This window comes from Cervus canadensis, chromosome 31 (genome assembly GCF_019320065.1).
Source record: "Cervus canadensis isolate Bull #8, Minnesota chromosome 31, ASM1932006v1, whole genome shotgun sequence".
NCBI lineage: Eukaryota > Metazoa > Chordata > Mammalia > Artiodactyla > Cervidae > Cervus > Cervus canadensis.
This window is the reverse complement of record NC_057416.1, coordinates 40,795,306-40,817,506: the sequence shown is the minus strand read 5'-3', so window position 1 is coordinate 40,817,506 and position 22,201 is coordinate 40,795,306. Positions and strand designations below refer to the sequence as shown.

The 22,201-nt window shown below is 43.5% G+C and overlaps 1 protein-coding gene across 1 annotated transcript in view; it reads right to left on the bottom strand.

Annotated features, from left to right (window-relative positions):
• ZNF385D (zinc finger protein 385D) overlaps window positions 1–21,258 on the bottom strand; it is a 921,658-nt gene extending 900,400 nt beyond the window's left edge. The window contains exon 1 of the mRNA XM_043454129.1: window positions 20,736–21,258. Coding sequence (XP_043310064.1) covers window positions 20,736–20,841 — 106 coding nt within the window. The 5' untranslated portion in view covers window positions 20,842–21,258. The remainder of the gene's footprint in view (window positions 1–20,735) is intronic.
• Between the last annotated feature and the right edge of the window lie 943 nt (window positions 21,259–22,201).

The following is a 22,201-nucleotide window of genomic DNA, read 5'->3' as shown; positions in this document are numbered from 1 at the left end:
GGATTGTTCTTTTCTGTATTTCCTTTTTGAATAGTCCATTGTGTATAGAAACAAAGGATTTTCATATACTAATCTTGTAAACTATAAGTTTACTGAATTTGTTTATTGGCTTTAAATAATTTTCTTAAGTCTTCTAGAGTTTTCTATACCTATGATCAAGTCAGCTGAAACACAGAGATACTTTTATGTCTTCATTTGGGACTCAGACACTTTTTACTTGTCAGTGTTTGTCTGGAGGGAGGAGGAAATGGGGAGACATCCATCAAGGATACAAAGTTTCACTCACACAAGATGAAGAGCTCTAGAGATCTCCCTGTTTGAGCAGTGAGAACACAGTTAACAATACTGGGTCCTCCACTTCATATTTGCTAAGAGGGTAAAACTCAAGAGTCCTTATCACACACACAAAAAAAGAATGAAAATGGTAAATATGGGAAGCAAAGCATATGTTAATTAGCTCAACTGCAATGATTACTTCCCAAGGGATATTGAAACATCAATCTGTACACCTAATGTATACAGAATTTGTATTTGTCAACTGGAACTTAATAAAGGTGGAGGGGGAAAATCAGTATCTTTAAAACCATTCACTAAACTGTAAAACAAAACAACAATACACCCAGCACTTATTCTGGCGTATCTACTATCTACTCCTAGGGAGTTTCTCACTGCGGAAACCAAAGGCGCCCAGATGCATCCTTTCTTCTCTGGATCTAGAACGGAGCACGTGACTTCGGCTCTGTCCGTCCGATCGCTGCCCAGGACTTCGGCACTGCAGGGACACACAGACGCGCCAGGCACTAACAAGTTACGGGGGGAGCCGCTGGGGCAGCAGGACACAGACGCTGACCACAGGGCCCGGGTGGGGCCCGGAGCACCCTGAGTGTCCCCGTCACCTGCCCCGGCAGGGCCTCTGCTCCTCGACACCTCTCGTTTCTGCTGTTTCCTTCCCCTCACTGCTGGTGATCTCTTCAATTCTCTGAGCCCTCCAATATCTCTCTAATACTTTTTTTTTTTTTTTTTGGCTTGGGGGTTGAGAGCAGCTGTGGCCGTGACCCCGTGCAGCGCTCTCCTGACCTCTCCATCGCATTCACTGTTGTGGGACCTAAAGAACTGCTGTGGTTTAGTCGCTAAGTCGTGTCTGACTCCTCTGTGACCCCATAGACTGGAGCCACCCGGCTCCTCTGTCCACGGGAATTTCCAGGCAAGAAGACTGCAGTGGGTATCATTTCTTTCTTTCAGGGAATCTCCCCAACCCAGGGATCGAACCCACGGTTCCACCCCCGTCTCCTGCATTGGCAGGTAACTTCTTCACCACCGAGCCACCAGGGAAGCCTGACCTAAAGAACTAGTCGCTTTGTATTCCTGATATTTTTCTCTTCAAGTCCTTCCAATTATTTTGTAAACTTCTGTTTTATTCTGTATTTATTCCCTCTGTGCTTGAAATACCTAGAGTTGTTTCTAATTTCCTAACAGGTACTTGGAGTTATTTTTTTAAGCATTCCTTTATTGTACTTTAAATCCACTTGGGAGGATGGAGGTAACCAGGCACATGCAATCTCTTCTTGAATTGAAAAACCATTTATATTTAATGACATTTTGCTCAGTTGCTTGAAATATAATATATATATATATATATTATTTTTCCAAGAGAAAAGTTATGACGTCTTGAAAGGTATGAAAAGAGAATTTCTCAATTTTATAAAATAATCTCAATCTGATGGACGTTATGACAGATAGCAGCCCTTTTATGCGGACATGGTTTCTTTCCCTGTTTTTGTGTCAGTTCAGAGAGGCTACAGTTCCCCAGGTATTCAAATAAACTCTACCCCTTAATAAATTCTGATCCAGTCTAACCAAAGTCAAAGTGAAGCAGAACTAAAGAGCCCTTTGATGAAAGTGAAAGAGGAGAGTGAAAAAGTTGGCTTAAAGCTCAACATTCAGAAAACTAAGATCACGGCATCCAGTCCCACCACTTCATGGCAAATAGACAGGGAAACAATGGAAACAGTGAGAGACTTTATTTTCTTGGGCTCCAAAATCATTGCAGATGGTGGCTGAAGCCATGAAATTCAAAGACATTTGCTTCGTGGAAGAAAAGTTATGACCAACCTAGATAGCATATTAAAAAGCAGAGACATTACTTTGCCACCAAAGGTCCGTCTAGTCAAGGCTATGGTTTTTCCAGTAGTCATGTATGGATGTGAGAGTTGGACTATAAAGAAAGCTGAGCATTTAAGAATTGATACTTTTGAACTGTGGTGTCGGAGAAGACTCTTGAGAGTCCCTTGGACTGCAAGGAGATCCAACCAGTCCATCTAAAGGAAATCAGTCCTGGGTGTTCATTGGAAGGACTGATGCTGAAGCTCCAATACTTTGGCCATCTGATTTGAAGAACTGACCCAAAAGTCTCTGAAGCTGGGAAAGATTGAAGCCAGGAGGAGAAGGGGACGACAGAGGATGAGATGGTTGGATGGCATCACTGACTCAATGGACATGAGTTTGAGCAAGCTCCGGGAGATGGTGAAGGACAGGGAGGCCTGGCGTGCTGCAGCCATGGGGTCACAAAGAGTCGAATACAACTGTGACTGAACAATGAACAAAATGTATAAGGACTTTGTATCATTTATAGATTTTGAGAAAAGATCATTCATTAGTCCTCAACCCAAGGAACAACAACAAAAAATGTTTAGTACCCTCTGTATATGACCATATATCACAAATTTAAGCATAAAGCCTGTTAAAAAATATATTTCCTATCACAAAGTACAGAAGCTATGACATATGAAAAACTATACTACCACAAATGGACATATATCTCAATAAATGCTCAGTATTATCCTTTCAATATTATTTATATTTTCTACCTGTAGGCTACTTCTTTTCCAAAAACAAACATGTAATAAAAATGTAGTGGAAAAATTATAAGTTTTCATCTGTGGATATATATGTTCTGTGTAGAGTGCTTGTGCATGTTCTAATCAGTCTGAGATTGAATTACTCTGCATTCCAAAAACTAGCTGAAGGTGGAAATTGAGAGATTGAATCGGGAAAATGCTGTGTAACAGAAGTGTCTGTGGTATACATCACAGATATCCTGTTTTTCTTGATTATTGAGCACGTGTAAGATGGTCTACGTGTGAAATAGCCACTGCACAGGAGGTATAGTTTGATGAATATGGTACGCAAAAGATCACATATATTGCTGTTTTGAGTGTTATCTTTGTGTGATTTACAGAATCCGCTTTATTTCTTAAAGACAGAGCTTTATGCGGGGCACTTGGAGGTGGAGCAGTACATAGATAAGGCAGAGGAGATGAACATAAGAGAGGCCGAACACAACAGTGTACTTTCCTTGTGGCCACGGAGACTCCTGTCATAATACTTACCCAGTATGGATGTGAGAGTAGGACCATAAAGAAGGCTGAGCACCAAAGAATTGATGCTTTAAACTGTGGTGTTGGAGAAGACTCTTGAGAGTCCCTTGGACTGCAAGGAGATCCAATCAGTCCATCGTAAAGGAAATCAACTCTGAACATTCATTGGAAGGACGGATGCTAAAGTTCCAATACTTTGAGCACCTGATGCGAACAGCCAACTCATTTGAAAAGACCCTGATGCTGGGAAAGATTGAGGGCAGGAGGAGAAGAGGACAACAGAGGATGAGATGGTTGGATGGTTGATTGGCATCACCAACTCAATGGACATGAGTTTGACAAGCTCCAGGAGATGGTGAAGGACAGGGAGGCCTGGCGTGCTGCCGTCCACGAGATCACAGAGTCAGAACAACAACAACAAGGCCTTCTATGTTAGAATTCTGTTTCCCAGACAATTACAAAGCTAAGAGCTCAGCAAAATGTAAAGATATGGTTGCAAGAATCAAAATAAGTTTAGACAAATAGGTGGATAGATAGATGGATAAATAGATTGTTGTTTATTCACTATGTCATGTCCAACTTTTCTGGAATGGATACATGGATGAGTGGATATACAGACAAAAAAGTTGGCTGGATGGATAGACAGACAGACAGACAGAGGATTGCTATAGCTTAATTCCTTAATATATAAGGACAGAGGAATATATAACATCTACAGGCACAAATCAAAGATAAGGCTATTCCATTGGGATATTATTTCTGAGTCTAGTCAGTTCAAGGTTATCTTCAATTACATATAATTGTACATATTACAAAGCAAGTCTTTGGTAAAATATTTAAAAGAGAGGAAAAATGATATAAAATATCAAGAACAAGAGACAAGAGGGGTAATAAAATCAGAGTCTACCATTAGGTGAGCAAAACATTTACTCTCCAGACAATGTGTTCTTTGGTATGTGCAAGGAGTGAGACAGCGAGTCAGAATAGGACCCACATTATTGTGAGAATATTAATTATATGAAAAGTGCAGGAATAAGCACTAGCACATAAAAAGAAAATTCCATCATTGAGATTATCAAGAAGTTCACACACATAATTACACAGTACTTTTCCAGTCTTAACACAATGAAGCCTTCAGATAGGAAGAAAAATAGACCAAAGCATATCATTATCCCCAAATTGCTAAATGAACTCGAAATGTTTTATAAGTTTCAAGAAGTTTTATAAAGGAGGAAATACCAACTTCAGAGCAGCCCTGAATTACAATAACAAGTATGTGAAGAAATATATGTAGTTGGTTATGGATTAATTTTCTCACTGACCCTCTATTACCTTTTATTTAGATGCAAGTCAAACTAAATTCACTTACTGCCTAAAAATTACTTTCATGTTCTTAGTAACTTTTTTTTAATATGGTCCGTTTTAAGGTGACTTTGGGCCACCGAGTAAAGCTGCATTTTCATAGTACTTATATTACCTACAGCACAGCATCAGTTAGAATATGCTGTGCTACGCTGCAGTAACAAAAATCCCAAAACCTCAGTGTCTCAAAGAGGCAAAGACCGACCTCTTGCTCATAAAACGTGTTCATCCTAGGTCAGCAAGCCTCCATTCCAACGTATCCTGGCTCAGGATCGCAGCTACCAAAGCCTCTACCATCCAAAACACCTTTGGTCTCCATGAACCTAACCTACCACCTACCAGCTTTTAATGTCTTCTGCCAGAGAGGGACACATGACTTCCATTCACATGTTCTCAGCCACAGCAGGTAACATGTCATAACCTAACTTCAAGGGGGTGGAGAACTGCAATCCTTCCAGACAACTGGAAAGAAAAGACAAAATACTAGGAAATCGATTAAACCACGATTGCATTGGATATGCCATATTCTAAGTGGTTTCTTGCCTCCTCTTTCAGTTAGCTTTGAGTTCCTGGAAATAAAATGTTGAATCTCATCTATATTTTTAAGATTTGTAATCTGTAACCTTATACAGTATTGGGTACTCAATCAGCTCTGCTGAATGAAAAACAGGGACAGCCAGTGGCATCAAATATTTCAGCATGTTCAAGAAGAAATGATACCGAGAAGACCTTTGGACTTGACACAAAGTTCATGCGTGATCATTGAAAAGTGTCTCAGAAGCATGACAAATCAAGGTGAGAAAATGAAGGGAAGGCATGGAGGCTGCCCTTTCAAAGTCTGACCATGATGCCAAAGGGAGATTTAGGACAGCTGCTCAAAGGAAGCTATTCTTCATAACAAGAAGAGGTGAGCAGGTCTGGAGGAAGGGCAGATGGAAAGAGACAGTAAGGTTTAAGAGAGAGAGTGGGGGATGGATGAAGGGTCTCAGAGGCACCGGGAGGAAGTGTGACATGAAATAGGTGAGCGAGGGTCGGGGTGGAAATCCTCCTGTGATAGAGATGTGATCTGGATGGTTGCGAGTCAAGCTGTGGTGGGAGATGAGAGAAAGAATGCTGGAAGATGCGCTTGTCTACGGGTCTCTATTTCGTCCGAGAAGCTGAACCCAGATCACATTCTGAATGCAGGAGCAGCACTGGACGGGAGACTTGACATGAAGGACCACGTCAGGCAGGCACTACGTGAAAGGGGAGTGGGAGCATAGACGAACGGCAGCGGAGACGGATGTCCAGCTGCAGTGAAATTTTAAAAGGCCAAGCAAACACTCATCTCTTCGGTTACTAGAATCAGCCATATGACTGAATGACTCGATGGCATCACCCTCCAAGCCAGCTGGTTAAAATTCAGGCCCACACCCAAAAAAATGCAAGCAGATGACCCCTTTCTATCATTCAACAAAAAAAATGTGATGCTTTGGCTCCCTGGATGAGAAAAGTCTAAAACTATGATTGGCCATTTTGACTTAGCAATTGGGAACAACATAAAAATATAATTGTGGAATGACTTCTCAAAGTGGTCATTTTTAGTTTACTCTCATTGGGCAATGCTACAAAGAGACTGCAACTGATTCAACTCACTTAAACATACACAGAAATGTTAACATGCAACTTCCAAGATTTTTTTCTTCCAATACATCCTTAAAAATGAGCTGGTATTAGCCTTTTAAAGGAAGGAAAAATAAAATAGACAGCTTTTGTATTTTCCTCAAAAATAAAGCTAAATTTTCCTGAATATTTGCAGATATTCTGCTACCCTGGGCATATTGATGGAATTTAGTTTTTGTCTTAGGAATCATGAGGTATAAAAAATAAATGTAACAATACTAATTAACTTCAAGACCTTTGCTTGGTTCCCATGATCCTTAACGTATGACAGTAATAAAGAAATCATTGCAAAGCAGCCTAAGTCAAGGTTGGTATCTGCTGTTTAAATGCACAGAAATAGTTAAACTCTGAGAAACCAGTACTGGTATTCAAAGAGTCAGGTCAGAAAAAAGCAAAGCTGAATTCTGGAAGGAAACGATCAACTCAGTATGAGATGACAGCGGGAATTCCAGGAGAAATGACAGGAGATGATGCCCTAGAGAGACAGCAAATCTCTCCCTGCTATGGAAATTAGTCATGAGTCATGTGTAAGCAAACCAATGTATCATATCATTGATGATGCTTGGCCATATGACTTATTTGTTTTCATGGGTTATAAGAGATGATTAGCTGCATGTATTAAAGGCAGTATAGTTTTCAAGAAAAGGGCATTTTTAAGGTAGGTTTCAGTTCTCAAAATTGCTTATGGGACCATTTTTTTTTACTTGAATGGAAGGCAAAAGAAGGACAAGCAGAATGACAAAAGAGAGTCTGGGATGACCGTGATTGTTAAAGTCCCAGCACCTGACCACCTGCAGAAATGTCTCCTTTGCGGGGCTATCCCCAGGGTTATCCCGGCAAGTCTTCACAGCTGAACTCCCACAGCCTGTTTCATTTTCTGAAAAATTCCGGGAACCAACAAAGCAAGAGTCAAATCAACCTTTGCTCTGTGTGTGTGTGTGAGTCGCTGTCGTGTCTGACTCTTTGCCACCCCATGGACTGTAGCCCACCAGGCCCCTCTGTCCACGGGATTTCCCAGGCAAGAATACTGGAATGGGTGGCCATTTCCTTCTCCAGGGCATCTTCCCAGCCCAGGGATCAAACCCAGGTTATCTGCATTGCAGGCAGATTCTCCACCACTGAGTTACTTAGGAAGCCCAGACTTTGCCTGACTATTTTAAAAGCATGATTTCTTTCTTCAAAACCCAGGCCTGATGATTTTATTATTTTGGACCAAACCTTTTTTACTATTTTCCATAAAGGAATGCCAAGCCATCCTCAAATTAACCTTTCAATGACTTCTAAACTACTTTAGTTTGTAGACACACATCACACACACACACACACACACACACACACACACACACAGCCGTATTCATGGAATCAGTACCACAAGTCTAGTTTCAGACACAAGAAGTACAGCACGTCACATGGCAGCCTCCCGCAGATCACACTTCCCCACATTCTCTATCTTCGTTACAGCAATCCACCAAATTTCTATAACTTTACCATCCTCATCTACTAGACTCTATTTATTGACTCCTCAAGTGAAAGCCAGCTCCCCAGATTTATTGCTATTTATTCTAATGACAAAGCAATGACATGAAATCTCAAAACTTATTTCACAATGGAACAGATACCAATGCGCTAGTCATCCCTGTTTACTGGAGGGCGTGTGGGAGGCATGCTGCATTGGGAGGTATGGTCTAGATAGCCGCCAGGTCCCTCTATTCACTTAGCATTTTCACTGTTAGAAATAAAGAACACTTCCACTTTAACATCTGACTCTCTTTGAGTGGGAATTCCTGAAAGAGAAACAAGTAACCATGCATTCCTAGGAGACTCTGCTAAGCAGGGGGATCAATCACTCACTTGGCCCATTTCTGTTTCCTTCAGGTTAGAAAAACTGAGAGCCTTCTAATATTATTTGATTATGCCACCCCTCTAGAGATCACTAGCTCTTCTTACCTTAAATCTTTTATTATTCTGAAACATATGATGTCAATGATTAAAATAGTGCATTTGATGTAGAAAGATAAAAACAAATTGCAGCCTTTTGCTGCTCTAAACAAAACTAGTTTTTCGTTTTGTTTTATTTTTTTATTACAAACACATTTGGGAAAGTAGTTAAATTGCCAGGTTTCAAATTATCACAGGGATGGGGTTAAAACAAATTCATTGAGTAACACAGACTTTCCAGACTCAGCTAATGGACAAGATGATTCACCGTTCTCACATGGCAAGACCAAGGGGAAAGCCAGTGGCAGGGAAAGCAGAAGAATGCAGAAACACAACCTTCACACGTGGGCACGGCAAGTTAGCAACTTGTTGTAATCAGAATGTAACAGGCAGCATTAATTTATAGAGAGATGCCTTTTGGAGTACCAAATTAGCCTAATCAATTGAGAAACTTATTAATGGACCTGACAATATTCCTTAAGGACCACATCAAGGTGCAGCAAATGACTCTCAAAGTCTCTTTAGCATTTGCATAAAATGAGTTTATCTCTGCATTGAAACTGAGTGTGGTCATAAGCCTATTGTGGAGCACATTTCGGAGCAATTTCCAAATTAAAGTTCCGTTGTGCTCCTTTAGTACTGCCGTTTACCGATTGTTCTCATCTCCACTCCATTCACACACGATGACTGTCCCCCAGTCAATCGTCCCAGGGTACGACAGACTCCTCCGAAGCGGTTTCCCTGGGCATGTGACGGAGAAGGAAGCTTTCCACTGGGACCAGCAAGCTCAGGCTTGGAGGCAGACCCGGCTAGTTCACGACCCAGCCTTACCACCTCTGAGTCATTTGGCCCTGCATAAAACCACAAGGCCTTTCTTTCATGTTCTTATCTTTTAAAAAATGGTAAATATGGCTAACGGTAACACTTACCTAATTATGAGAAGAAACCAATGAGAAATTTCACATGTCATCTTTGTACCTTGTGAAACATTATTTCAATGTAACATTTTAATATGTGCATTAGAAGAGAAAAAAAGATGAAAAAACTTGCTCTAAATGGACATAGAAATGTGAACCCCATCATTTGTAACGATGACCTTTCTTGTCCTGAATATTATTTCCTTTTTCTTAAATTTTCTTAAGCATGCTAAAATATCCTAATTAGGAAAATTTTACTCTTGTTAAAGTAGGCCATCTTTTAAGAAAGGTATTATTTCTCCTAACTTCTTCAGAATTCTGAGTAGTTTCTCTTTAACTTTGAAAATTTAAATTAAGAAGACATGTTCTAATTTATGATACAAAAAGAGAAAAAATTTTTTTTCCAGTATCATCTCTTCAGGTTAACTTGTCCTGGTTTTTTTATTTATGAAGAATCAAAGAAGGACACAGTGGCATCAGACATAATTTATAATTAATAAATAATTAAGAATCATGCCACTAATTAAAAAGGAATTTTTATAAATACGAAGTGCTCACAAAGTTCATGGGAACTGAAAAAACGGTCTTTTGAAAGCAATTTCCTCAGGTCAAACTCTTCTTTATGAAATGCTAAAAAACTTCACTCAACCTACTAAAAAGTCATCAATTAGATAGTAACTGAGCTCTGACTCCTTTATTTAAGAGAGAGACATTGATAAAACATAAAAATCTGGGAAACCACACTGGTGTCGTTAAGGCAATTTTTAGTGTATCTTTAGACTGTTTAGCTCAATTTTCTACAAGTTCTATGTCTACCATGTGTGTGAGTATGCGTGTGTGTGTGTGTATGTGCACACTCAGGCGTATCAACTCTGCGACCACATGGGCTAGCCCTCTAAGCACCTCTGTCCACGGATTCCAGGCAAGACTACTGGAGTGGGTTTCCATTTCAAACTCTAGAGCTATCACATGGTAGAACGCAATTGTTTATTCATTCAACAAATGTTTGGGGACACCTACTTTACTCAAGGCACTGACAAACATTTCCTGAGGTAGAAAGATTGATAAAACACAGCCTCCACCATAATGGGATTATATTTATTATATATCATATTTATTATTCTCTCAATTTCTGATGCTCAGAGTGATCTATAAAGAACTGAATTATCAAGAGAAATCCAAGTTCACTCACTGCACCTGGCTTACTAATTCTTTAGGCAAATATGGACTTGCCCACAATTCCTACCCCAAAGATACCCTTACCATTCCTCAAAAGGATCCATTTACTCAGGTTCCCTAAAGAGTCCAGCTGGTTCCAACTTTCAACTCATAGCAAAGAATATCGGCATGGGGAATTTGTCAAAGGAATGGGCTCACCTCACTGGCAAGCAAGCACAGTCAGAGTGTCATTAAAAGAGCAAAATTTATAAAGCATTGTCTAAAGGGTACAAGGCTGTGCCATCCTGCTGGAAATTGAAAAGTCTGAAGTTAAGCCAGACCAGAAGGCATCCCAGTCACTAACTGCTCTGTGTTTTGTAAGAAAGATTCCTGAGAAAGCCCCCCCGAGGTAAAGAACAAGGAAGTCCACCGTACCATTCACTTCACTCCAGTGGGACTCACCGCAAAAACCATCTTCGGCCTCAGTAGGAGAAATGGTCTGTCTTTCCCGAACGGCAGAATTCTGACAATATCTGCTTCCGTGGGTCTGATGGTTGTTTAAAAACAGGGGTCAAATTTATGAACCATATCCTCCCAGCAGATACTCTGAGCATGGGTTGGAGTATCCTTCTATATCTTTTGTCTTAAGGAAATTTCTTCTTATCAGGAGCTTGCAAGTGATTAATTGATTTCTAAATTCTTTGAAGTGTAACTCAAATACAGAGACGTGCATAAATTGTATATTCAAACTGATGAATTTTTACAAGTGAATAGACCCATGTAATCATCACCCAGATCAGGAAACAACGCTTTAGCACCTTACCCCCTCCCTCACCAATAACTATGATGTGTCATTAAGTTCGTTTTGCTTCGTTTTGAATGTTACAGAATGGAATCATGCTTTGGGAGGGTTTCTGGCCTTTGTTAGTCAACATCATGTTTGGTAGATCACTCATACTTTAGTCTATAATTGCAGTTTATTCATTCTCATCCTAGTCTCTTTTTAATTTAACAACATTTTACATTGCTTTTAAAACATCTTAAGCCCTTTAACAAAAAAGGTTTAAAAAAAAAAAGGCAATGGTTTCTCCAATATGACATCAAAGGCACAGACAACAAGCAAAAGAAAAAAACAGACAAATTGGACTTCCTGAATTTTTTTTACTTGTCCATCAAAAGACACATCACCAGAGTGAAAAGGCAACACACAGAATGGGGAATGTTTTCAAATTTTATGCCTAATCAGGAGATAAGTTCCAGAATGCATTGTTGTTGTTCATGTTGTTACTCATGTCCAACTTTTTATGACCCCATGGACTGTAGCCCACCAGGCTCCTCTGTCCATGGGGACTTCCCAGAAAAGGATATTGGAGTGGGCTGCCATTTCCTTCTCCAGGGGATCTTCCCGACCCATGGATAGAACCTACTTCTCGGGCATTGGCAGGCAGATTCTTTACCACTGAGCCACCAACCAGAAAACCAAACGACTCAACTCAAATGTAAGCAAATGACTTGAACAGACATTGCTCCAAAGAAGATATGTAAATGGTCAGGAAGGACATAAAAAGATGTTCCACCTACGAGTCATCAGAGAAACGCACATTCAGACTACTGTGAGACATCACCTCATGCCTTAATAGGCTTTGATACGGGCTTCTGGATAAGCCAGGTACAGAGCAGGCGTGTGGGCAGGGCTTGGAGAAACTGGAACCCGTGTGTACTCGGAATGTAAAATGGTAGCGCCACTGAGGAAAACGTTCTGGTGGGTCCTCAAAAAACTTAAAGTAGGATGACCACACGACCCGGCAATCCCACCTCAGGATATACTCCAAAGGCCCTGAACGCAGTCTCAAAGCAACGTCTCCACACCTGTGTATGCGCACCACCCACAGCACGTTAAGCAAGGAAGCCACAGAAGCATCCAGCGACAGAGGCCTAGGTAAGCAAAACGCAGCGCAGAGAAATAAAGGGCTAGTCCCCGCGAAAGGCAGTCTACACTCACAATGGAATGTTTGCTTCCTTAAAAGGAAGGTAGTTCTGACACATGCTACCACCTGGATGAGCCTGGAGGACACTATGCTAAGTGAAATAAGCCGGCTACAAAGAGACAAACCCGGCACCACCCCCTGTGAAGTACTTAGAGTGGCTGAAATCACAGACAGAACGGCGGCGACTGGGGGCAGGAGGGAATAGGAATGAGGAGCTGCTGGCTGAGGGGTATAGAGAGAGCGCTCGTTTCACAAGAAGAGAAGAACTCTGGAGATGTATGTGGGGTTGGGGGGGGGGGATTGCACAACTATGTGCATGTACTCAACACCGCAGCTCTGCACGCTCAAAAATGGCTACGATGGTCAATTTCACATTGCATGGATTTCACCACTAAAAAAGTGGGGGAAAGGTAAAGAATAAATAAAGGACTTCCCTGCTGGTCTGGTGGATAAGACTCCACACCTCCACTGCAGATGTGTGATCTCTGGTTACGGAACTAAGATCAAAAATCCCCCAGGCTGTGACACACAGCCAAAAAATAATAATAACAATAATAAAGTGTCTGTTCACTAAGGCCTAAAACTAATGCCTGTTAGAAGTAAACAATTCCAAGGAAAAGTTCTTAATTCTCAGTTAAACCAAAAGTCCAATTCACCACACTTTAGTAATTGATATTTCTACTTAATTATGTTATGTGACTGATGACATTCTGTTTCTTTCTCTAAATTTTTACTTTTATCTCTTTTGTTAAATTGGCTCCTGATTCTCTATTTTATTTCAAGGCATATATAACACAACCAGAGGAGCAGAGAGCAAAAGCTGTCCCTTCCTGGCCGTGTGTATGCTAGTCCTTGGCTCAGCTGCTTATGTCCAGAGTGACTTTAATAGTAATTCTTTGCTCCCAAAAGTTCAAGGTCTAACACAAAGAGCCAACTATACTTAATAAAAGTACTCACTAAAAGGTAGTATTTGTCTAGAAAGCGTGAAGTAAAAGTGAAGTCGCTCAGTCATTTGACTCTTTGTGACCCATGGACTGTAACCCTCCAGGCTCCTCTGTCCATGGAATTCTCCAGGCAAGAAAAGAATACTCGAGTGGGATGCCATCCCCTTCTCCTGGGGATCATCCTGACCCAGAGATTGAACCTGGGTCTCCCGCATGGCAGGCAGATTCTTTACCATCTGAGCCACCAGGGAAGCCCAGTTGTATAGAATCAGTTCAGTTCAGTTCAGCCGCTCAGTCGTGTCCGACTCTTTGTGACCCCATGGACTGCAGCACGCCAGGCCTCCCTGCCCATCACCAACTCCCAGAGCTTGCTCAAACGCATGTCCATCACGCCAGCGATGCCATCCAACCATCTCATCCTCTGTTGTCCCCTTCTCCTCCTGCCCTCAATCTTCCCCAGCATCAGGGTCTTTGCAAATGAGTCAGTTCTTTGCATCAGGTGGCCAAAGTATTGGAGCTTCAGCTTCAGCATCAGTCCTTCCAATGAATATTCAGGACTGATTTTGTAGAACAATGTTGTGTAGTTGAACAGTTGCGTAGAATAGCGTTATTTATACACTAGACACGCTACCAAATGCAAGTTCCTGTGTGCAAGGAACTTTGAGACAAAACAAATGGAAACGTGGGAGTCTGGAGTAGAGAAAGATTTACTGCAGGGCCAGGCAAGGAGAACGGGGGGCTGTGCCCCACTAAATCCCCTCGGAACTCCTTGGAGGATTTTGGCAAAGACTTTTAAAAGCCAGGTGAAAGGGGGGCATCCCAGGGTTCATGATGGGCTCAAGCACAGCTCTCTCATTGATGGCGATCAGTCCTTAGGTGCCAGCAGGGTGGGGACCATGCGCTCCAGATCATCAGGTAGCTCAGTTCTCCCATTCGGTTGTGGCTTTCAGCATCTGAAAACGTCATTGAGATACCGTCATCTGGGCACTTCAGAGGAGAACAGCAGAGGCTACGGGGAGGGTCTGTGCCTGGAAGGCTCCAGGGGGACCCGCTCCTTACAGACATCCCAGGAGCTCCGGCTCCCGCTTTTCCTGCCGCTGTTGGCTATATCCCCAGCACGGGCGTTCTATAAACACATGGTGATCACTCGCTAGACAGCTACTGACTGCATTATGTGAAAATGCAACAAACAGAAAAGAAGCAAACGCCTTGAACTCTGTGGTCCAGAATAATGTCTAAATTTAAACATTAATTAAGACAATATACTTTAATTTTTTTAACTTTTTATTTTGTATTGGTGTATAGCTGATTATATATAGTTGATGACTTTGAACTGTGGTGTTGGAGAAGACTCCTGAGAGTCCCTTGGACTGCAAGGAGATCCAGCCAGTCCATCCTAAAGGAGATCAGCCCTGGGTGTTCATTGGAAGGACTGGTGCTGAAGCTGAAACTCCAATACTTTGGCCAGACGATGCAAAGAACTGACTCATCTGAAAAGACCCTGATGCTGGGAAAGATTGAGGGCGGGAGGAGAAGGGGACGACAGAGGATGAGATGGTTGGATGGCATCACCACCTCGATGGACATGGGTTTGGGTGGACTCCAGGAGTTGATGATGGACAGGGAGGCCTGGCGTGCTGCGAGTCATGGGGTCGGAAAGGGTCGGACACAACTGAGTGACTGAACTGAACTGACAGCCCATTGACAATGTTGTGGTAGTTTCAGTGAACAGCAAAGGGACTCAGCCAGACATATACATGTATCCGTTCTCCCCCAAACGCCCCTCCCATCCAGGCTGCCACATGACGCTGAGCAGAGTTCCCTGTGCTATTCACTGGGTCCTTGCTGGTGATCCAAGTCAAATACAGCCGTGTGTACATGCCCGTCACAATATGAAATTTCCGGGCCTTTCTGCACTTTCCACAATTTAGTTATGTCAGTTCTGCTGTCTTATCATACATCTACCACCATAAAAAAATAGGAGGAAGATGACTGTTGTAGGCAAAATACCGTGTACTCCTCTCGGTTACTTCAAACCCTAATCCCTGAAACTGGAAAATATCACGTTTTTGGGGAAAAGGGTCTTTGCAGATGTGATTAAGCTAAGGATCTTAAAATGGGGAATCATCCTGGATCAGCGTAGGCCCTACATGCAGTCCTTGAGCTTCCTTAGAGAAAAGCAGAGAGAGGGGAAGGTGGTGGGAAGGCAGAGGCGGAGGGGGGCGAGGGGACCGCAGACCACGGAGCGCCTGCGGCTCAAGGTACAGCTTCCCCCCGAGCATCCTGACAGCCTTGCTGACACCTTGATCTGGACCCAGAGACACAGATTCCTGGCTTCTGACCTCCAGAACTGGGAGAGAATACATTTCTGATGTTTTAAGCTACCAAGTTGGTGGACATTTGGTTCAGGAGTCACAGGAAACATATATGAAGATGATTAAAAACAATTGACATCAATGGGAAATTCACTCTGTACTGGACACTATTTGAAGCACTTTATATGTAATTCAAATATTAAAGCACCATATATGTGTGTATACACACACACACACACACACATCTCATTAAGCCTTCAATCCACCTATGTGATAAACTGTTTTTTTTGTTTGTTTGTTTTTGGGGTTTTTTTTGTTTTTTTTTTTTGTGTGTGTGATAAACTGTTTATTATCACCATTTTATAGATGAGGACGTGGAGTCCAAGAGCTGTACAAAAAGCTCATTAAATTCCCACAGCTTTTAAGGAACAGACAAGGAGATAAACCCAGGCATTCTATTCCTTGAGTTCACGCCCTTAAATGTTACTTGTTAATCGACTATTTTGTCTCTGTGAGTTTAATGTCACATTTTACTATGAGTGTAAAATATGTAACCACCTGAAAATCAATCCAGCAGCTTAAATCTCTGTTCTTTAAATTCTTGTTGATCTGGATAGATTTGGTACCCAGGCTAAACTCTCAGAAGTTGTTCTCAACAAAATGCAATTTAAAATCTCAATTTTTCAAGATGCCTTCTAGAGTTTTGTGTGTATCCCTCTGTTTAAGTGGAAATAAAGATATTATAAGAACATTCAATCACTTTTCTTTCATTTCTTGAGGGTAGATGAGAAATTATTAAAGGAGAAAGAAATCTCTAATAATTTTAATAATACATTATAAAATAGTGGTGAATACCTCTTTAGATATAAAAAAAAAGAACACATGACAAGATCACACGAAAACTAAATTGAGAACATCTGACCCCATGTTATGAGGAACTCTTAGGAAACTCCTCAAATAGACTTCTCTAATGCTAAACTGTAATATATTTTCTTCTCAAGGAGACAGATTGGGTTAAACTCAGGATATTCCAAGATGAGTACTGCTTGAAGATGGGCTACATAACTGCATGGAAGGAAAGTAAGGACACCTTCATGGCAAACTTCTCACTTAAAATACCGATATAGAAGTGCTGCCTGCTTGCTTATTTGGATGACACTATAGGTAATGCAATAAAGCCATTAAGTTGTCTAGATGTCCCTCTTCCAATCTAGGACTGTGTTCTAGCATCCTCTCCCTGTCCATCAGCAGGTTAGGAGTAAGAGAGGCTTCAGCCTAGACAGAATTCTAAAAGTGGTCTAGAATTACCTAGGTGGGATTAAAAATTGCATTTAAAATGGAATAAAGATGGTGAAGGAATCTGATTCACCTCAGCCTCTCAGTATCCTCAAATTTCTTTCTCATTGCAATTTTTCTTTTAAAGTTAAGGCTGGGTTATTCCAGAAAGGGAGTGATTGCTAATTTTAGTAGGCCCTAGAAGATATAAATTAATACATTTTTAATGTACTGGAATTTTAAAATTGATCTACAATGTGTTATTCACTGGTTCAAAAGATTAATTATATTTAAGAATTCTCAGCCTGCACTCGATTTGAGCTGATCTAGGTTTCCTAAGAGGTTATTTAAGTGCTTGCTTGGTTGTCAACCTACAGGCTTCATTTTATTCAAACTCTCACTTTAGAGCCCTTATCAAAAAACTAAGAAGTGTCATCCACCTTGAGTTCTCAGCTCTTGAAACATTCAAAATTACATATCCTTCCCCAATATTAGTTTCTTCAAACTGTGATGTCAGTGTGACTCTGATGCTTATGGAGTTTAAGTCACTTTTCAGATATCTGATTGTTCAAATCGCCTGATAATATAAAAACTGATTAGTCTTACTATGCAAATATTGAATTTTAAAAACACAGGAGGACATGTTCATGCAATTATAAGGTTAACTCATTTGAAAGACTCCCACTGTCATAAAATATTTTGCAATTCAACAATTCAAGTTTATAGTTAGTTTCAATATTTTACTTCTAAGGTTAAATATGCTAGCCTCTATAACAACCTCATTATTTCAAAAACAAACAAAACCTCTAGGCAAGTTATTACAGTTCTATTTTTATACTCCTGATAAAATGCTTACATATTCAGAAATGTATTATTTTCAGTAGGCAAAATATGTGTTTAAGACTTCAACTATATCAAAAGACAACAATGTATATATCATGTGATGTTAAGTTACTACTAGAAAATACAATTTAACTCTCAAACAATAGAGAAGCTATGGCAATAACCATTAGTTTACTGGTACACTGCAATGTCAGTTTACTTGAAAAGATTAAGATACCATGCAAATGCAATGAAACACAGTAAAAGATCTTCCCCAGAGATCCTCTCCTTCCCAAAGCCGCTCCCACTTCTGAAATACTAATGGCACAGTGTCCCAACGGACTGATACACTTTTATTTGAAAATTGCATATGTACAGCCAAATCAGATCTGTGATTTATCACTATTCCCCAAACAAGCATAACAACAGCTTGTGAAGAAACATGACAAACACATCTTATTTGGTGCTCTTGCTCTTAGTTTAAAAAACAAAACAGAACTCAAAATCTCTAGACAGGCATTGACAAAACTGATCTGAAGAAGTCACAGGCAATGAGTTTATAAAGCTGGAGACGACAAGAAATAACTAAGATGTGTACTCAGCTACCTGCATACGCTTTGCAGTGCAATAAGAAACTCAACGTCTTAATTAAATTTCAAATAAAACAACCCTAAATTAGACGTGAATCTTTTAGCCAGAGTTGTTATTATAGATGAAACACTGTGTTTTGTTGAATTGCAAACATGTTTCATTATTAAACTTTTGATACACCTAGTAAATAGCAAATCACAGCAGGGGGTGTAATTGTTTTGGAAATACTGCTGGAAATAAAGATGAAACTTTAAAACAAGCTGTTAGTGTCTCTTAAATTCAACATCCTGTTAGGATCTGAGCATTAATTATAAGCTGACTGAAATATGAGAATGTCCAGGTAGACCACAGGATAATGCTACAGATTCATTCAAAGATATGCTTGATGTTGTATTAAATCACATACTTCTAATAGAAGGGCTATAATACAGCTCTATAACTGATTGATAATAACAGGGCTCAAGGAAGGACTGTCATCACGGCAAATACCAAGAGCACGTCATTTAGCTCTCTCTAGAGCTGGCAGGTGCAATTAAATATATGCCACGCAGTTGTCTCTCTGTGATTTCAAGTCACAAGCTTCACACCTGTTACAATAAAAATACATTTGAAATAGCTGTGGATGAATCAGTCCCTGATATTGTCATCACCTGAGTAACTTTTCAGGGGACTTGGAATGTAGAGGTTGTCCTCCCACTTTTCAAAGGAGTCTCAAAGAGGTCCTGGTAATGGAACTACTCTGGAGTCCAGTGGTCTTGGGCTCCCAAACACTGACTCTGGACCTTTCCCAAATTTATCTCTGAAGCCTGCTTTTCCTTACCCAACAAAGTGAAGATGGAAAAGGTGCTGCCTTCTTGGGATATTTGCAGCCGCAATAAAGCCTTGAATACACAGCCTGGTGTACAGTGAGTGGGGAATAATGTTAGATGTCATTACTACTGCTGTGAAAGTTGATGTCACTATTACTATTAAGTGACCCCAAAGGGCCTTCGGCCACTTTGTCACAGAGCAAAATAGTCCAGAAGTCCTAACTTCTGGCTCAAGTCACTTTCTCCTATGCCAGAGAGTTTCCAAACTTCATTTATTTAAATCTAAGATGATACATTAACTCAAGATATGTGTTCATCCCCCAGTCTATATTTTAGCTGCATTCCAAAAGGGTGCAAGTTCATTTCTGAGGAACATCAAGGAGAGGAGAAGAAACTGCAACAGAACCCAGCCATGCTGGGCTGCATCAATCTCCGTAATTCGAAATGACCCACATTTGCCTTTCATGCTTGGAGGCCAGAGACCAGGGCCTGAATTATCCAGGACCAGGCAGGGGGTGGCACGAAAACCCAGAGGCACGGACACTGTTCAGAGGATCGCAGGGGACACGGCGAACCAGACTGAAGCGGACAGTGAAAGTCACGTTTAACAGACCAACTAGCAAACTGCCTCAGAAGAAGAAACATTTCCTCATCGCATTTCCAGAAAGCAGCACGGAATGTCCCAGAAAAGCGCCAGCTCGAGGGTCCGTCAGTCACACCCGCACACAGAAGGCGGTCTCGGAAGTCGGTTTAGGGTTCCAGGTCTTGGAGAGGCTGACATGCAGGAAGGGCACGTCCCTCCCTGTCCAGCCGAGCTCAGGCTGAAGGAGGACACGGCCTTTCCTCCAGAAAGTCGCGCGACGCGGCCAGGTCTAAACCTAAGGGTCTCAGATCCGGAACCGGGCTTTCACCGCGGGGGACTCCTTCCCGGGCGCAGCTCTTTTCCCTCTGGACCCCAGTTTGCACGCGCAAGAAAACTTCCCCCAAAAGGCAAGGAGTCGCAGGGTACCGCCGACCCCCCGCGCTCACTTCTAACCGGGTCCGGGGGCCCCGGAGGTGGATGCCATCCAGGGGCGCCCATATGACCTCGGCCCCCAACCCCTCTAAAAGTCGAAACCTTGCCCCTGGAGAGAGACTTCCTGCAGCTCAACAGCGTCTCACGGGGAAAGGCAGACAGCGGAGGGGCAGCCAGCCTGCTGCTCTCTTATCCCACCAAGTTCGCCGCTTGCCCGAGGAGGGAGCGCGCCCCGCGCTCGCCCCGCTGGAGACGGGCGGCGGCGTCCAGCCCGGCGAGCCCGCCGGCGCCCGATGGCCGGGCCAGGCTGCCCCTGCGCCCCTCCGCTGCCCCCGACGCCCTGGTCCTCGGCAGCCTCTGTGTCCGGAGACCCTGGAGCCCCGCACTCCCCGTTCGCGTCGCCTCTCCGCGGGGACTGCCGGCGCGGGGGCGGGGTGGCGGCGGGGGTCCCCGGCAGGCAGGCGACCGCGTGCAAATACACCCCGCGGGGGCGGCCTCGCACCCCCGCGCCCGGCCTCGCCCCCCGCCAACTCCCCAGCCGCCGCTCGGGCGCTCAACTTACCGGGGCCGGGCGGCGCCGGGGGCGAGCCCAGCGGCTTCTCTCTTCTTCCTCCCGCGGAACCCTTCATCTTCCTGCCGGCCGCAGCCCGGCGCCCCGGCCCAGGCATCGGTGGTGGGGGCGGCCGCCGGGGGTGGGGTCCCCGGGGCGCACGGCGGCGGGGGACGGCCCGGCGCGCCGGGCGAGTGGCCCCGGGCTCGGGCGGCAGGTGCGGTCAGCGCGCCTCTCCCCGGCGCGGCCCGGCCCAGGTGCGCCCCGGGGCCCGGGAGCGAGCGAGGGAGCCGCGGGGAAGCCAGGAACGCGCGGGAGGCCGGGGCTGGCTGTCAGCGAGTGAGCGGCTCGTGGAGTGGAGGCGAGCGCGGGGCGGAGGGACGCATCCAGGAACGAGACAGTGGGGACGAGCTCCCGCGCGGCGCCGAGCGCGCCTCTCCTCCCGCGCGCTCGGGTCCTCTATCCTCCGGGTGGCCTGCAGGTACCTGAGGACCACTCCCCTCTCCCCAGCCCGCCACACTCCCCCGCTCTCTCAGTCGTTAACCTCCACCCTCAGCGCAGACACGAAGTGACGGGGTGAAGCTACTGCAGATCCGCAGGGAACCCCGTCTGTCTCCATAAATCCTGCCTGCTCATCCCTCTGAGGGGCACACGTCCTCCCGAGACTCTCCTCCGCTCCCAGTCTCCTGGCCCCCTGCCTCCCCTCCCTCACTCCAGGCAGAGAGTGTGAAAACGCATCCTTGGTTGTACAGGTCCAGGACCTAGAGGGGTACTTCCCAAACTTCACTGTGCGGGGGAATCACCCAGGAGTCCTGCTAAAGTCCAAATCCAGATCCCACTGAACTGGAATGGGGCTTGAGGTTCTGCGTGTTTAATTATGAGGCAGAGGCTGCTGATCCAAGGGCCATGTTTTAAGTGACAAAACGGGGAGGAATAAAATGAACCGGTTTTCTGATCTCAGCTGAGCCACTGTTTGTAAGGTGACTTGGAATCACAGGTCGCTAAAGCACGCAGTGTTTGCCCTGGGATTTTAGGATGCTGTGGAAGCCAAATGGTGCAAAAAGATGAAACGCTCTACAGGTGGAGGCTCTCATTATTATCCTTAATAATTACTAGTACTGGTGAATGTGTCCAGGAAGACTGTAACTTGCAACTCTCTCTTCTCAAGAGAAGCTCTAAAAACCAGCCAGCAGTTTTCTGCTTAGTTGCTCAGCCACGTCAGACTCTTTTTGGCTCCTCTGTCCATGGGATTCTCCAGGCAAGAATGCTGGAGTGGGTTGCCATCCTCTCTTCCAGGGGATGTTCCCAACCCAGGGATCGAACCCAGGTCTCCACACTGCAGGCAGATTCTTCACTGTCTGCGCCACCAGGAGAGCCAGCAGTGACCACCCCACAAACACACCATCGCTTAGAAAGAAAATGCCAAGAAACATCCTTCGAGGGTTAGTCTAGAAGACTGATCTGACATAACGAGTTGA